The 18,944-nt window shown below is 32.6% G+C and overlaps 1 protein-coding gene across 7 annotated transcripts in view; it reads left to right on the top strand.

Moving 5' to 3' along the window:
- LOC112668030 (sodium channel protein type 1 subunit alpha) overlaps positions 1-18,944 on the top strand; it is a 277,785-nt gene that overhangs the window by 251,107 nt on the left and 7,734 nt on the right. For 6 of the 7 annotated variants that reach the window (XM_049106360.1, XM_049106359.1, XM_049106355.1 and 3 more), the window contains 6 exons: positions 605-759; positions 2,450-2,623; positions 5,377-5,499; positions 12,497-12,778; positions 15,204-15,257; positions 16,968-17,105. In XM_049106360.1, the coding sequence (XP_048962317.1) occupies positions 605-759; positions 2,450-2,623; positions 5,377-5,499; positions 12,497-12,778; positions 15,204-15,257; positions 16,968-17,105 (926 nt within the window). The remainder of the gene's footprint in view (positions 1-604; positions 760-2,449; positions 2,624-5,376; positions 5,500-12,496; positions 12,779-15,203; positions 15,258-16,967; positions 17,106-18,944) is intronic. The other variant, XM_049106361.1, reaches the window with a different exon arrangement.

Below are 18,944 nucleotides of genomic sequence, written 5' to 3'. Positions count from 1 at the left end.
GTGTTTGCAAAGGTAGTCACAGATATCTGTGGATTTAATTCTTATGTTTGAGTGAGTAAAAGCAGTATAAGGAAAGCAATGAGAAATCTAAGCAGGGCCAACCAATCACATCTTAGTGGACTAAATTAATTTTGAAAATTATGTGAGCTCTTCTAGAAACACCTCAAAAAATAAAACAGTAACAAACCCAGTTGGGGGATATCTACATTATTATTCTATAATCTCTTCAAAAGGGAAGTTTTCTATTTATCACTAATATTCGTTTTGAACTCCTCTACTAGTGTCACTTCAACAGAGTGCAATAAGATGACATAGGACAAGGCAAAGCTACTTTACATTTGTTTGTACTTTTCAAAGTTCTTTCTTGGACAATATGACCCGGGGCAGAAAAACCAGGAAACTGTTTAAGGAGGCTGAATAATTTTCAGTTTTCACAACCTCACACAGCTAATGAATGTGCTTTTACTACTCCAGCTTAGAGAGTTACCCTAGCAAGACGGAGATGATAATTGTAGTAAAAAGATCAATCAGGGACATGCTAAAGAATATTACTGAGGCAACAGAAGTTACTTCATCTACTCCTCTTTGAACATTATACTTGCAGGCTGTGTACAAAGATTTAAATGTTGTCAAATCAGTGTGGAAGAAGGGAGAGGAAAACAATGGTGGAACCTGAGAAGAACATGTTTCCGAATAGTTGAACATAACTGGTTTGAGACCTTCATTGTTTTCATGATTCTCCTTAGTAGTGGTGCACTGGTAAGTGAATATTAAGTAAAAGTGGTACAATATTAAGTTTAAGATAATCTAATACTGATGACTTTTTAATTCTTTCTATTGCACTGTTTTAGTACCCAATGCATTCTTTCCGAAGCCCTCATCCTACATCCATTTTCATTTTCATGGTATCAGCCATAACCTCTGTTTGATAAACCTCATTTATCTCTACTTAAGACTCCTTCCTTAAATATGTGTGCATCTCTGTATCCAACAATCCCTCCATCCATCCATCTACCCACTTAGCACCTGTCCACCCACCCACTCTTCTACCTGTCTCCAACACATTTTTCATTGCCTACCCCCACATCCCATCTTCCAAATTATAGATTTAATGTTTTAACTACATACTTCTGGATTTATTTCTACTATTACAATTTCTAATAAACTCTTAATTTTTGCTTACTTGTAAGTAACCTATGAAAATTTGTCCCTCCAGCTTATTCATTATAACCAAAGAATACAAATATTCAATTACTCATATTTTAACAAGAAAGTAAGCATGGCAACTCAATGTAGTTAATAGAAGTCCTGTGATGGACTTCTGAGTTCTGACGAATATTGTGTCTGAATGGTATTATCATTTGTTTATGGACAGCCAATAAGTCCTTAGGGACCACTTCTCTGTCCCTTTTTAATTGTGTCCACTATTTTTATGCTACTCAGGAAACAAAGGAATATTGGTAACAAAAAATATTGGGCAGCATGCCTAAGTGATTCATTTAAAGATCACTTTTTCTTTATATGAAGATGGCTTTTATAACAAATTAATTTATATTTATATGAAAATCACTTATAAAAATATAAAGCATAACATAGGTAACATTTTAGAAAAACACTGACACAAATAGAATACTTAAGCCATAGGGTAGATAGATGAGAGATAAAATGAGCTTGTCTGATTGATACACACTCACTTAAGTTTATAACTTAGGTTTATAATTGGAACATAAGTCTTTATTTTCCTGCATATTTTCTAATGACATAAATTTTCTCTGCATGCCTCTTTATACAAGAGATAATCTGCCCCTGAAACAAATGTGAGACTCAGATGTTAAGTATAAAGAAAAGTTCATATTAGAAGAACAATATCACAATCTAAATGAAAAGTATTTTCATCCTATCATCATTGTCATAGCATAGCTCTGCTGAGAAATCTAAACTATCAACAAAATGAAGGGGAGAGAAGGAGACAAATGAGCCCCACTCTGTAATAAAATTGGGCAATGTGATAATCGATTACAATTTCTGCTTTATGAAAAACATAAACCTTCACTTTTTATTTCTTCAATCTTCCTATTATGGCAAAAAATCAACAGGAAGAAGCAAAAGAAATGAAACAAAAGAAATAAATAACTTCAAGTTGGGGTAGCACCATCTGGATATAGCATCAAGAACTGTTTCCTAAACAAGTCAAATTAATGAGAATTATGCTTTTACCTCTTTCTTCTGGCTATAACATCAATGGAGAGTAACTTTCCCCTGGTTCATTAAAAGATCTTTGAGAGGAAAAAAATCTTAAAAACAGCAATAGTTACTACCCCTCTGCCCTCCTAGTCCAATGGAATGTCATATGTATACATATAAAATCTGGGAAAAAATATATGATCAGAAACATAGCCTAGACTGTAATAGTTTTAGAAAGCTTAAAATATATAACTTTTCTTTACAGGCATTTGAAGACATATATATTGATCAGCGAAAGACAATTAAGACAATGTTGGAATATGCTGACAAGGTTTTCACTTACATTTTCATTCTGGAAATGCTTCTAAAATGGGTGGCATATGGCTATCAAACATATTTCACCAATGCCTGGTGTTGGCTAGACTTCTTAATTGTTGATGTAAGTATCCTCCCTATCTTTGCCTCATATTCACAGTAATTTGTCTTATCTGTATTCATTCTAGAACAGTGAATCTCTGACCAGTATGCTGAGTTGACAGGATATGCTACTTAATAGACGCTAAACTAATTCACTGAATGATAGTGTTGTAGTAAACCATTGGCTTAGTACTGGTTTAGCACAGGGGGTGGGGAGGTTATCTAGGATAAAAAACAGAGAACACAGCAGTTTGTAGAGAAAGTGGTGAAATAGGGTATGTTGCTTAAATCCCTTATATTGCGAATCAGACAGACACACGCTCACATCCCAGTCCCATGACTGATTGGTTGTGTGCCAGTGAGTGAATTACCTGGCTCTTGAATCTGTAAAAAGATATTAGTACACACGGTATTGAAGGCTCTCAGTAAACAGTGATGATGGTAGGAGCTACTGTCATTTTTAAAAAATTCTCTTTGATCTACTCAAAGTTTTAAAGGGTGAGTTTAAAGAGTAGATTACAGAGATTATTATCCATTAGAGGCAGTGAAGTGTACTGAGTGTAGGGAAAAACTCTGGTTGGTGCAGCTGCAGGAGTTTCCCGAGATGTAGACTCCATTTGCAGCAAGCCCATAATAGGTCAAACAGCCCTTCCCAGAAGTTACATGTCCAAGAAAAATTAATAATATTTCATCTACCACAAACCAGGTGGTTGCCTTCGAGATTTCTTAAACAAAATATTTCATGCTATCAATTTACTGTAATTTCAGCTGCAGGAAAATGTGTCTTTTTTTTTTTTTTAATTATTTATGATAGTCACACACAGAGAGAGAGGGGCAGAGACATAGGTAGAGGGAGAAGCAGGCTCCATGCACCGGGAGCCCGATGTGGGATTTGATCCCGGGTCTCCAGGATCGCGCCCCGGGCCAAAGGCAGGCGCTAAACCGCTGCACCACCCGGGATCCCGGCAAGTTTTATCTCCAAAAGATAATAGATAATAATTCAGCAAGACCACACAGGTTTATTGTGGAATGTATTTCTAGAGCTCAGAGTCATGCATGTTATATTTCCTGAATTCTGAATAAAGGCAAAGCCAGAGCTATTTGAAAAGCTTAATGACGTTATTATGAAATGGTCAATTGAGAAAAACCTCAAAAGTAGAATAGCTTCATCATTACAAAAGAAAAAATTTCCGACATTGAGGTTTCATTAGAAGTTATATTTCAAAAAAAAAAGTTATATTTCAACTCTTCATAATTTTTCACACTACATTTTTTTTCACACTACATTTTAAATCTAAATATAATCAAACCCTTTTGAAACCATGAGCTTGGCTTTTCTCTACTATGCTTATTCATGTCTAAATTTTTAATGAAAAAATGATGATTTTTTTATTGTTATAAGTTGAGTTTTTTAGTTATTAGATTATAAACACTTTATTTTAATTATTTTTATTGAAGTATAATTAGCATGCAATGTCACATTAGTTTCAGGTATGCAACAAAGTAAATTCAATAGTCTGAAATATATTAAGAAAATAATTCTATATAGATCTTGTTATTTTGCAATAATCATTTTTTTCAATGTTCTATTTTAATTATTTCATAAGGATCAGTGTATCTTTTTTAAAAAACAAAAAAATTATAGCACATTGCAAGTAATATAAAAAGTATATTTAAACATAAGGCAACTTAATATACTTAAAAATAGAAAATTTTGCAAAAATAGTATCCAGTATATATGAAACTGTCCAATACTAGTTCTTTTTCAAACCAAAGAAATTGTAGCTCTGGATATGGAGTTTTGGTACGTTCTTTAGCTAGAGACTTAGACACCTAACATTTTTGTTTCTTAGTTCTCTCTTATTTCATAAAAATTAAGTAAATGCATTGATTTATTTTCATGGCAAATACTTATTGATTATCCATTTTCAGCCAGATAGTATGACAGAAGCTGTAAGTTAGTACAGAAAAATTTGGGACGCCTGTGTGGCTCAGTGGTTGAGCGTCTGCCTTTGGCTAGGGCGTTGATCCCGGGTCCGGGGATCGAGTCCCGTATTGGGCTCCCAGCAAGGAGCCTGCTTCTCCCTCTGCCTATGTCTCTGTTTCTCTCTGTGTGTCTCTCGTGAATAAATAAATAAAAATCTTTAAAAAAAGAAAAAGAAAGAAAAATTTGAGTAATTTTCATGATGGAATTATTTATTAGGTTACATTGTTTACATCTGAATAAACTAGAGAAAAAACAGAGGTTAGCAAGAAAAAAGCACACCTTCAAAAATCAACTATGAAATCAATGTGCCAAGTTATTAATTTTTGAGAGTACCAACTATAATTAGTTGAACATACAATGCAGGACTAAGATTTCTTGCTTTCTCTGGTATAATAGCAGCTTTTGTATTTTATCTACTGGCCATCCAAAGTTCTAAATTCACTTAATAAAATAAAGAAGGATAACCAATTACCTTTTCTTATACCTGAATTTCTTCCTTTTTTTAAAAATTAATTTTTATCTAGTTTTTCTATCTAATTGCTCTACTGATAAATTAGTTTAACAATTAATAAATTACATAGCATTTAAGGTTTTTATTCTACTACCTTTGACATCCTGAAAACTACATTTTTTTACATCAAGCTGAAAATACTTCCTTAAATTTTAAAAGCTTTACTGAAAATATACAACCATTTTTCTTCTGAGTAATTATAAGAAAAAATCGTATTTATTATATTATATAGTAAATTGTATGATGATTTTATTTATTTACTTATTTATTGGTGCAGGTTTCATTGGTCAGTTTAACAGCAAACGCCTTGGGTTACTCAGAACTTGGTGCCATCAAATCTCTCAGGACACTAAGAGCTCTGAGACCCCTAAGAGCCTTATCGCGATTTGAAGGGATGAGGGTAAGGAAAATGAAAGAACCTGAAGTATTACATATAGTAAAAATTAAATTCATTAAACTAAACTTTATAAGAGGAAAACCCATGCATGCAAAAGGAATGGCAAATCCTTGCAAAGTTGCTACTTTATCATTTTATCTGTTGCATATTTACTTCTGTGTGATATGCAAGAGAATTTAGGCCTCCCTTGAAATGATATAATATCATTTATCTGCTGTGCTTATTAAAATGACTTTATTTCCTAATCCACCTTGGGAGTTTCCTTACCAACCTGTATACAAAAAACAACAACAACAACAACAACAAAAACAGATGCACCACTAAAGTACTATGTGTAATGATAGGATAATAATCCACTGAAGTGAAGTCTACATTATATGCTTCTCATTGTGATGACCTAAATTGTACTTAATGAGTTTTATTGAAAATAATGTGACTCACACATTGCCTAAGAGGAAAGGAAAACAATTTTTAAATGTCAAAATTTTGTCTGTATAATGCCAAAGTTTGCATTATTTGAATATGCTCAAAGGTAGCTATTAAATATTGACTGAATTTTAAACTTTTTTTTAAAGTTGTTTAATATAGCCTCAATTTATAACTGCATTAATCTTTTTAATTTATGTAAATAGTAGTACTAACTTAAAGATTATGTGGAAATCCACACAATTTTTCATGACAATAAAGCATTTATAATATAATGAACAGAAAATGTAATTTTGACTCATTACCATAGATAATTCATAAATTAAGCATAACTCAAATTTCACTTGAGTCACAGAAAATTTTATACTCTTCCTTTCAAGGAAATATTCAGCTATCCCTATGATTCATTACAGATTATAAATGTTGCCATTACTGAGTTATTATTTTCCATGCCTTTTAAAATGCATGAAGCATTGATATATAAGATGTATAACATTAAAAAATTAGCTCCTTTTAAAAAAAAAGTCAAAATTTCTTTTACCAAAGCAAAGCTGCTGAATTAAGTGTGATTCCAATAGAAAAACATTGCTTTTTAAAAAAAAAATGCTTAAGGTTTAGTCGCTTATAGAAACTAAGCTGTATTGAAGACTTCCAATTACATCTTGTAGGTTGTTCATAGCCTTACGTGTTCCTTTAAAATAAGATTTATTTTAAATGTCACTTTAAGAACATGAGACTTGTCTTTAGTTTCCCTAACATATATAGAAAATTTTTTCCTCATTAGAAACAATTTAACACAATATAATGCAGTCTTATTTTATTTCTCACAGAGATCTTCACATTTTTACTAAAATGTTAAAGGAAATTCTCTCCAGGGTATGTAAAAATTAAGTTTATTTTCCAATTAAAATGTTACTTTCTTTTGTTTCAGACAGGCAGTTTCAGTTTTTGAGAAAAATATTATTTTTATACATTCTACTTGAAAACATATTACCTGAATCAAAGTAATACCTTTTAAACATCTTCTGAAATCTGAACGATGCTAAGTATTTAAAGCTGTTATAAACGTTTCAAATTTAACCTTTTGAAAATGTATTAAATCCACAATTGAGATGGCCAGATATCCCCATGCTTAACACTTTATTTCCATAATGACGTTGGTCTCGTGGGTCTACCTTTGATTTTTACAGAAATAACCTTATCTGTTATTATTGATCAGTAATGCTTTTTATATTATAAAGAGAGATTAACTTTTGCAACTGAGAATTTTAAAAATAAACTCTTTATTGATGCTAATAGGAGGTGAACTCATCTTTAAATTATAGGATTTATGAATATGGTTTCTTGCCTCATAGTGACAGCATATATACAACCGTAAAATGGCTGATCATTTCAAGAGGTGTTTGGCATTGTAGAGACAAAATAACCTAATTATTGACTCTATTTTTGTATTTTTAGTGTTTGAATTTTTTACTTTCTTAAAAATGTAAACATAGATGATGGTGAGGTTAGAGATGATAATGATGACTATCATTGGGAAGTGATATTTGAATATATGCAGAAACTCTCATTTTATTCTTTTCACTAGCAGCATAAAATCACAATAGCTGTGTCAGAGTGTAAATCAAGCACTCATTCTATTTTTGTTGATTTGTCACTTTTTCAAGCATGTGCTTTTATGCAACATAACCAAATAAAGCATGTTATGTAGTGCCTGATAAGAAGTTAGAAAGTGATAAGTTATCATCCCATTGCACTTTATGTTTTGCATGTTCTATGCACATTTCTGGCTGACAGCTTTTAAACATTTATTGTATTTCAAATTTCCAGTCCAAATTTTTCAACCTGTAAAATTGAACTGAGTGAATTGATGTTGTGACTATCTAGAGTAACATAAAATTTGTACTTAAATTTGTATTTTTATTTTCCTAATCTAGGAAATCTTAGATACCTTCTTTTTCAAAAGAACTCAAGTCCTGATTGATAGGGAGACAGACAGAGACCATCATATATAAAAAGTAACACCAAATGTTCTGTAATATCAGATTTCTAACTAATAACAAACTATATATTTCTATTTTATATAGGATAATCTTGCTCCAACTTGGATGGGGTGGAGCGCTGGTTCCTCCCCTCAGCCCTTTATTATGGGTACTGTATTACCCCTTTTGCTACCTTTCATCCTTTCACTGTGACTTTGTGTAGTGGGGTGAGGGAGGGATTGGGAAGGGTACTATCGCACCACAGTAGAGAAAATACACTATATTCTAATCCCCTATTTTCAACTGTCTTAAGTTTTCTTTTGAGAAAAATACCTTTGTGAACTTACCCTCTGTGGGTCTGAACACCAACTGTTGATATCTTCATTAAGCTTCACGGAATATGATTTAGTTATGTGTTTATGGAGTTATCCATTTACGGGGAGATTATCTGATTGGTGAGGGTGGGCAACCTGGTTTAGAATGAATGCGTGAAAACGTTAACTTTTTGATTGATGATGCTGTTTGAGGCATTAAACCCTCGGCATTTTTTACACCGGTCTGGGTCCTGAAAACAGCCATCCAGACACCAGCAGTCAGTTCCCTGCCTTGTTGATATATGTGAGCAGAAACTAGGGTTCACTATCCCAGATTTCATAAGACTCATAATGATTATGTATGACCATATTCATTTTTACGTGGAAATTTATAAGGGTTATTTTCAAAATGTAATGAGAAAACAATGTATTAAGAGTTGAGTTAGCACATGTGCTTTGTGTTTTAAATGGGGAAAAGTAAGTACAAAGAGATCTATATATTTGAATTATACAAACTAGAATACCTGCCCTGAAATAAAGCAGAAACATCTTACCATATGTATTAAATAGAATTTAATCCATAAACTCATTTCTTAGAGTAAGTCACTCCCAAATAACTTTTTAGGATCTTAGAAGATACCACAATGAAAACATAAATAAAAATGAATCTATATTTTGTTTATTCTTAAAGTTTGAAACTGATGTACAAGAAGGAGAGTTTTTATTTTTGAAAGAGATAAAGTTGGAGATTTTACTTGGATAATTGATGTATCATATCTTTCCAAGATAATTATCTTAATTAAGCCCCACAACACAAATGTAGTCAGTAGATTCTTTAAAAAATTCCATTATTCTTTTTTGTATTTAAAAATGTGTGATTTTATTTTGCCTACTTTTGATTTTTATTCATATAGGTTTTGTATTTAGATTAATGAAGCATTAGAATCCATGAGTAGTAGTATTTGAAATTCAGAGATAATTTGTTCAGACAAGACATTTCTACATGTATCAAAATTCCTAACATTAATTTGCATACTTAACTGTCAATCCTTCATTATGTGTTGATTTAATAAAAATGCAGATGGTGAACCAGATACAGAAAGTTTTTATAAGAATGGATTGTACTAGAATAGAGAAATTCTATTGATGATGTTTTGCAAAACATTTGTGAGAAGACGCAATCTCTGATATTAATTTATTAAGATCGTTCCTTCCTTAGACATCTTCTTTTATGCATCCTACAACCTCAATCTGTTCTTTCCAATTAATTCAGGCCATTTCTGCCCAGTGTCTTCACCTCATGGGAAACAATTACTGCAGTTCCCTAGAGCCTGGAAAGAATTAATACACCTCCCTCTGTGCTGAACCAAGAAATGCCTTGAGGCTCTTGGGAAAAGACAATCCTTGCTCTGAACTTTATTGCTTAATGAAATTTTAAATACGATGGACCTTTGTATAGCAGATTTCCCAATACTGTGCCTAATGTTTTAGTTCTTTTATCTTCATATCTTCATAAAAATAAACCTTTTCTCTGGACCGAAAGTATGCCAACGTTGCAAATTATTTTCTGAAAGACACTGCTTCAGAGTACTTACTTGCGTCACGAATTACATAGAGCTCATTTTAACACAAAACTAATCCCCAGTTTCAAAGTAGACCTCTCAGACTTACTGGCTAACCCCCAATTTTTTGTTATGCCCAGCTCTTTATTCTCATCTCGTGTCCAAAGTAACATTAAAAATTATGTTTTCATCAATAAATGCTAAGCTAATCTTTACTCCACTCATTCATTCCACCATTTTTCCCCTATATTCAAAGTACTCTACTATATTCCCATAGTCAAAGCATTGAAGGCCTTGGAGAATTCACAAATATATTTTTGCATCTTAAGTTAAAAAAAGAAAAAGCCTCTTGTCTGTCAAAATTACAGGAATGCAGTTAACTCTAAGACAGAGCAATGTGGGAACCAGGTTAGTAGGAGCAACTCTATGGAGAATGAGTGATGTAGAATGGAAAGAACAAGCCCTAGATGCTACTTCTAGTCTACTTTCTGAATTTAATCTATCTTAGCCTCATTTTTTTCATTGCCAACAGAGAACATCATTCTAAATTATCTCTATGGTCCTGGCCAGCCCTGGAATTCTGATTCTTAAATTCAAAAGAGGAAACGCTCATCTTTGTTTTGGAGGCTAACGTGGAGGGCGAAGTGAGGCTTCATGAAAGAAGTGCTACGTGAACTAGACCTTGTAGAAGAAAGAATGTTCCAGAAAGGGGGATACTGGGCAAGGGATTTCAAAGGCATCTCAGTTGTCTGGTAATTGTATTAGTTGGGTTGGCATGAGGGTAGTTGGCTAGGGAAGTTTAAACTAGAAATGTAGATTGTGAATTGATTTGAATACTGAGGCAAGGAAAAGATAATCAGTGGAGATCCATTAAGTAATTTTAAAGTGAGACTTGGGGATGATGAATTTGTATCACATAGAAAGGAGAAAATTAGAAGACTCTGACAATAGTGCCACTATGAATTAATGGAGGCCAGATTTAGGATGAAGGTGAAAATGGGAAAGAAATGACAGAGATGAGGAAGGATTTGAAAAAAGAAGTATCGGACCTACAGATTGACATGAAAAGAACTTCAGGAATAGGTATAGGTCACCATACTCTAAACTGACTGTTGTAGGTAAAATGCATTTTAACATGTACTCTGTGTATACACAATAAAAATAAGTGTTTTTTTTTTTAATCTGGATGGTAGGCAAAAAATTCAGAAAAGGAGGGAGATAACTAACTTGATTCCACCTATCAAATTTTGAATCCAAGAGAAATCTAAGTGTATCCACACATTTAAAATGAGGTATAAAATAGGATTTATTTGATCAACTGGTATTACTGCAGACAGGGAAATGAGATAAGATCCATGTTTCAGTCTGGTAAGCTGCATAGGCCTTATCACCTGGATCTCCCTGGGTGACCCCACCAACCTAAATGTTTACGCTCATTTTCCTACCTTTGCCAGTAGTGGTTTTACTATTTCCTTTGGCCCACTTAGCACATTGTTTTGGAATCCCAAAAGTCCTAGAGTTCTTTGCAAACTTTAAACATAGCTCAGAAGCAGAAGGAATTGGCTCATGTATTTGTTTTTTCAGACATGTAATCAAAAAACTTTGTTCTAAAAATGCACTGGCATCAAATGGCAGATAGAAAATACTTTGATGCTTATTGTTTACATTGGACCAGAATGACAAGAATAATAGAAGTACATAGGTAGCATTAATGTAGCTATCAGTGTTCAAGTCTGAGGCATCCTCTGCCACTCACGAGCATCTGAGGTCCTGTCTTTATCTCCCCTCTTAGCTACTCCTATACAGCTCCAATGGGCACTGTCAAGCAGGGAGCAAGGACACCTATCCCTACAGTGTTGCCAAATATGAAAACTCAGATGTTTTCATCTGGGATCCAGAAATTAAGATAAGAGGGGAAAAAAACATGCTCCCATAGAAAAAGAATAGATAATTATTTAGCACAGAATTTGATGTTAATCACATCAGATTTGGGAACTATGTATGACATCCCCCTTTTCTTATTTTCCTAAGAAACTAATTTCTATTATGTTTCATTTAAAATAAGTTTATTGAATTAAACTCAGTAAATGAAACAACTGACATGACTGGAGCTTGAAATAAACGATGTGATGATCTAATGAAATACATAATGCTAAATGGTCTTGCTTCTTATGCAAAAATTATTAGTCATAGCAATGCATGAATAATTAAGGACAAAACTTATAGTAGGCATTTAATAATATTTTTATATTTATACATCTGAACTTTTTTTTTATTAAAGTATGTTGGTCAAGCCAACTTCTGTCCAAATATTTTAGTTTCATTATTTAATATATTGCCTTTTTAAAAATTAATCTTCTGTATTAGGATTTCCTATTTCTCTTTTTTCTAATAAACAACAAATATTCTAATATCATCTGGCAGCAAATTCCTCTGATTTTGCCTTTCCTTTAACTTTTTGGTACTTCTTCCTCTCTTTTCTTAAACTTTTTTTGTTTCTTTGTTACATTGTCTATATTTGTTTCCCTAAATGTATTGCTTAAGAAAGAATGGATTTCATTTTAAGTTTTTTTTTTTTTTACTTTACTTTTAAGTGTCCTAGAATAGTCTTGATACTTTAAAAAAAAAATGGAAATACTAAAGATTACTAGGGAATGTCTTTTCCTTTTTAACAAATAAGAATTCTGACTTTTCTTTTTTTCCATTTGTGTATTAGGTGGTTGTGAATGCCCTTTTAGGAGCAATTCCATCCATCATGAATGTGCTTCTGGTTTGTCTTATATTCTGGCTAATTTTCAGCATCATGGGCGTAAATTTGTTTGCTGGCAAATTCTACCACTGTATTAACACCACAACTGGTGACATGTTTGACATCACCGAAGTGAATAATCATTCTGATTGCCTAAAACTAATAGAAAGAAATGAGACTGCCCGATGGAAAAATGTGAAAGTAAACTTTGATAATGTAGGATTTGGGTATCTCTCTTTGCTTCAAGTTGTAAGTGAACACTCTTTTCTCTGAAATTTGTTTATTGTTTGGAATAATAACAAAGTAATGACAAACACCTGAGTTACTAAGAAGAGAGTTAGTTATTAAGAAGAAAGTTTATAACAGACTTTTTTTTCTAATTTTGATTTATTAGTAAGAGCCTATGAGCCCAGATGGGTGGCTACCAGTCAGTGGAAATTCAGTGCAGACATAGTTGATAGTGACCAGCTATTTCAGTTCTTCCCAAAGGTTTTATTCTCCTCCTGCCCATATGCTCTCTTCCCATATGAACAAGTTGATTAGCCATTAAGTTTGCTGGTATTTTTTTCTATTGCTACTGGAAAGCTTTGTACGCTGATGGATCACCCTCCCCAAACATACACACTTAACACACCTGATTGGATTGTAACTAATTGGTGGCAGTTTAATGCTACTGAGTTGTAGGATTTGGATTGAAAATCAGGGAGTAAATGATATTTAGGTATTAGGGTTGGATCCTTACAGTGAAATGGAAATAATACAGGGTAGTGCCTGAACTCAGAAATGAAATACTAGCAGCCATGGTCTTGTCAAATGACTTTTCAGTGCAATTAAGTCTATTTTATCTAAGTATTCCTGCCTTTTATTACTGGTTTTTAAGCCTAATTTACACAAAAGAAAAACAGTTCACAATTTATAAAAACACAAAGAGAAGATGGTGGCCCTTGAAGGATGTATATTTGATGCTATTTTGCAACAGCTACATCACAACACAGCAGTGGCTAAAAACAGAATCCAGATTGTTTGAAAAACACAGAAAGATCCTGCTCTTTTTTGGCCACTAAAAACTGAGCTTAAAAAAAAAAAAAAAAAAAAAGAAGTCTATAAAAGTTCTTTCCTTGTGTTTCTACAGAGGCTTTAGAGCAGAAATCCATTTCTGTTCACCAGGATTGTTTTCAGTTGTTCAACCAGGAGACTAACCAAGCAAACAAACCTGCATTGGTCAAAACCCTCTAACATCTCTTTCAGAGGTGTCTGTACTATGATTCCTTGACAAGTTCTTCCCACCTTCTTGTTGGAAATTCCTATTTCTCTTTTGGATGTTTCTGACTTACTCTGAATGTTTAAGCAATTAAAATAGGGATTTAAAAAATCTGGCAAGTATGAATTCTTTAAATATTATAGTGGACACATGATGACACTCTTGAGAATTTATCCTAACCCTTAATTAATAACCGCACTTGTAAATATCACTAAAGTGTATCACTTCCTCCATAAAATGGAGAAAAGAAAAAATTTTTTCAAGAAATGCCTTAAAATGCTAAATAACTTGAAAATGTAGGATAATGATCATGCATGGAGCCATTAAATAAATTCTACCACTAAAGAAACTCAAAGTACTTCTTTATAGTTGGCTTTCTACAAAATCACCTCTGTTGATGAGTAACTCGTCGAAATGGTTCCTCAAATCACTTCCTTTCTTCATATGCCTAGTGTGTAATTGACTTGTTCTATCATTCACCTCAGCCATTGACATTCAACATTTCCCTCTCTGATGTACAAACAGCTTCCATTTTCTAGCTAAGAATTATTACTGTCTCTTTACTGCCATCACACTCACCCTTTCTCGGCTTTCTTCCCATGACATCCACCACTTCACAAGTGTTAGTGTTATGAAAACAAAGATGTGTTGGGATACAGTTGCTGAAAGATTTGCTAGACTTGCTCACTAGCTAAGAACAATCATCTCAGACTTCCAGGGTTTAAAGTTTATGTTCTCTGACAAATGACAAATTACTATAAGCTTTTAGACTTGGGATCTGTCTTGAATATGGAACACCAAGTATCTACTGTTTTATTTTCCACTTTTACCCATATTAACTCACTTTCATCAAAAACTACAGAGAAAAAAATAGAATAAAAGACTATTTCTGGATGCCATGCTTCAAAATTCTTAGAAGAATAGTTGCAGCTCTGACTTTATGTAATCAATCTGATCCTCAGAGTGTTACAATCAAGAGAAATGTTAAACTTATTGTCACTGTCATCACCGAGCAGATAGATTTCAGCAGTTGATTGTGGATCTAAATTGTCAATTGTTTTTGCAGCTATATTTATTATCAAGTGTGTTGGCGTTTGTAAAGCTTTCTAAAAGTATTCCACCAAATTTCGATAGCACTTCAAATTTGCATTATTCCATTAACTCTAAGGAATTGAAAAGTATTTGTGAGTTGGTTATCAAGCAGGAGGATATATAAAATACCCATTTTGTTTATTGTGTATTTTAGAAATGAAAAGCCTTACTAAGATATGATATTTGTCCAAAATCTATGTAAAATTTGTTTTGAAATGCCTTTCAAAAATGTTCTTTTTAAAAAAATAGATACGTAAGAATATTTATTAAACAGCAGGTCTGAATTATTCCAAAGTAAAGCTTGCATGTCCTTTTTAATAGGCCACATTTAAGGGATGGATGGATATAATGTATGCAGCAGTTGATTCCAGAAATGTAAGTATTTCTTGTATCCTGCCTTTTCATAGTATTGGTTAAGTACTAAAATTAACTCAACAGAGCATAGCAGCAAAATGGGATGATTCTATGATGACTATTTTTAAAAAGGAAAAAACATGACTCAAATTAATATTCAATGATAGCTGTGTTTATCAGAAAGACCTTAATAAAATAAATTAAAACATGATTTTGAAAGTTAAAGTAACATATTCCTATATTTAAAAACTGACAAATATTTTACTTTCTTGTTATCTACTAATTTTATAATCATAAGCAGTGGTTTTGGTGTGTAAGAGCAAATGTGAAAAAATACATGATTGCTATCAGTAGATGAAATGTATAGTTCCTCTCCGTAAGTAGTGTGAAAAGTTAGAGATGCTGTCCATCTCTAGATTTCTGTAATAATCCCTGTCAAATTCATTCATTTGTATGATTTTAGTATCCATAAATTTACTGGAGCCTTTACCAATGATGTTATCACTTCAGTGGTCAACATTTCCTTTAAGTTTGTATCATCAAAGGCAAGACCTATTTTATTTGGTTTCTCCTACAATAGCCTCTTTCAGGCTTTAAGAAGAGAACTGAAATCCATGCTTATTCCAACCCTACTCTCCAAAACTTCATAAAATTCTATGTTCTGTCTTCATCTTTCTGTTCTTTTTTTTAATATTTTATTTATTTATTCATGAGAGACACACACAGAGAGAGAGGCAGAGACACAGGCAGAGAGAGAAGCAGGCTCCACGCAGGGAGCCTGACGTGGGACTCGATCCTGGGTCTCCAGGATTGGGCCCTGGGCTAAAGACGGCGCTAAACTGCTGAGCCACTCGGGCTGCCCCATCTTTCTCTTCTGAAGTCCAATCTGTTTTGTCTATTATCATGAAAAATAACTTCTGTCTCTGTAATTTTTAAACTGACCCAGTAGAGCTCACCTACCTTTCTTGATGTGCACTTCCCATAAGTGGCTCTAGTTTTATGTTGACTTTCCTCTGATATCCTCCAGAGTTGTGTTATTTCATTTGTTATCACAATTTTGTGTGTCTGGCTGGTTTTAATTCTGTTATCTTTAGAAAGACATGAATTTATTAGGGACCTATCTACTGTGACTCATTTACCCTTTACTATGTGATATGTGGTAGCTCACTGATAACTTACTGTAAGTACAATATAAAGACTAAATTATCACTTGAAAATTCATGAGAAGGATATTTGGTTATATTTACCCAATCTAAAAAATTCAATGGCTATTGTAATGTTAAAGGTATGATGCTGAACATCTAAATGAATAACTCAATTCTTGTTTGCCAAATAAATTCATGCATACACAAATTGTTGTGTCTAAGCATAGTTTATGCATATTTTCTGGAATAAAATTTTTCACTAATAATTTGTAAATTATTAAAATTCAGAACTTAAAAAAATTACCAAAGTTAACACTCTACTATCCTTATAGCAAGATATTAGTTGTATTTATAGTAATAAAAATAGATTCTAAAGTGTTATAACAACCATATTTTTTTTACATGAAAACATGTCTAAAGGCTAATTTCAGAGACTTATTAGAGGTAGGTGATTCAGAGGGAAAAAGAAAAGTACTGCTAAGTATTACTAGGCATTTTCTTTTCTATCTATTCTCATGAAAAAGTACCCATGACTTCTGGCAACAAAATGTATTATGATATTTTACGAACTCTTCTCCTTTGGTAGGTTGAACTCCAGCCTAAGTATGAGGAAAGTCTATACATGTATCTTTACTTTGTTATTTTCATCATCTTTGGGTCCTTCTTCACCTTGAACCTGTTTATTGGTGTCATCATAGATAATTTCAACCAGCAAAAAAAGAAGATAAGTATTTCTAATATTTTCTCTCCCACTAAGATGATAAAATTATTGGGAGTATTTTTTCCACTAAATGAGTACTTTGATTCAGAAGTCAAATGGGCATATATATTAAATTACATTTTGCATTCTTCTCCTCTGCCATCCACTGTCCATCTGTTTCAGAGTATTGGAAGTCAAGAACAACTGTGCTCTGTATTCCTGTACATAGCTTCACAAACCTCTCTTCTCTTTTTCTTTTTCCTTTCCTTTTCTTTTCTTTTTCCTTTTCTTTTCTTTTCTTTTTCTTTTTCTTTTCTTTTTCTTTTCTTTTCTTTTCTTTTTCTTTTCTTTTCTTTTTCTTTTCTTTTCTTTCTTTCTTTCTTTCTTTCTTTCTTTCTTTCTTTCTTTCAAGCCAGGGGGCCACATTTTCAATCCTTTGGAAGAAAATAATTAGGAAAAAAATTGGAAAAGAACCCAAGTATATGCCCCTTTTCCAAGGTCAATTTGTTGTTTATCCCTATAAATCCCCTCCTTAAAATATACTTTATAGTGAAAACCCTTAGAATGTTCGCAATAAATTAAGCATAAGATGTAAACATCTCCTACTGTTTTTTTCCTTCATTGGTTCCTCGTATAATTTCCACTTCCTTCTCTCTGATATTTAATCATAAACTATTAGCTCCAGTGTTGAATCAAACAGCTCTTTATTTTATTACCATTTATAAAGCCCATTTTATCATCCTAATTATATATGCACATTCTAGAATATATGAAAAGTAAAGAAACATCATTACTTGGAAATAATCACTATTCATATTTTATGCTTTTCTCTTCATACTTTTTCTACACATGTTTTTGGTATCAAAATTATTTTATCTATAATTATAAATTCTCAGGGCACCTGAGTGGCTCAGTCATTTGGGCCTCTGACTCTTGATTTGAACTCAGATCTTGATCTCACGGTCATGAGTTGAAGCCCAGCGTTGGGCTTGGTGTTGGGCCCATGCTGGGTTTGGAGCCTACTTAAAATAAAAAAAAAAAAAAAAATGAGGTCTTGCATATAATTATAAATTCTCTTTTGAATTAACATAAATATTTTTTCATTCTGTTAAGTCTTTGTATATACATTATCATAATATACTTAACCATTGCCCAACAAATTGATTATTTATGTTGTTACTAATTATAATGCTTTAAATAGTGCCTTGTCAAAAGTCTTCATGTAAATTAAAAAAAAAAAGTAATTATTTTTCTAAGACTAATTTCTAAAGTATTTTGCTTCCTCCAAATAATATGCCTGCTCATACTCCTAAAACAGTGTATGGATGTTCCCAGGTCACTGCTGTTTCACTGGCATCAAACATTCTAATTTTTAATACTTCATATTTGATAAATGAAAATTGTTTTTAATTTTAATTTTTAGGTCTTTTATTACTAGATGTATAAACATGTTTTTGAGTGCTTTTTCTCATTTATATTTCTTCTTTTGTTTATATTCCTTCATCTTTTGTATTCAGTATATTTTCTTTTTTTTTTTATTCAGTGTATCTTCTTATTGTGAGTGCTTCCATTGTATGAAATGCCTATAGAACATTCTTTTCCCCATCCCTTTTTTTTTATTTTATTTTTTTTTCTTTCCCCATCCCTTTTTATTGTTATTAATATTCTATGGTCAATGTAAGGCCTTTATTTCACTTATTAGCCTGAGTTTCAATCCTCTGTACCTCCTGGCCTATCAGATTCTTGCCATACTCATGATCTCTGATGTATCCCATAACTCTTCTACCAACTTAGCCAATTTCCTTTTTATCCTTTTGTTCCAATTCTTGGCAAAGTGAAAGTGGCTTTTTGTGAGTAACTTTA

The sequence above is a fragment of the Canis lupus genome, chromosome 36 (genome assembly GCF_003254725.2).
Source record: "Canis lupus dingo isolate Sandy chromosome 36, ASM325472v2, whole genome shotgun sequence".
Taxonomy (NCBI): domain Eukaryota; kingdom Metazoa; phylum Chordata; class Mammalia; order Carnivora; family Canidae; genus Canis; species Canis lupus.
The sequence above is the reverse complement of the archived record's forward strand: the minus strand, read 5'-3'. Positions and strand labels throughout refer to the sequence as shown.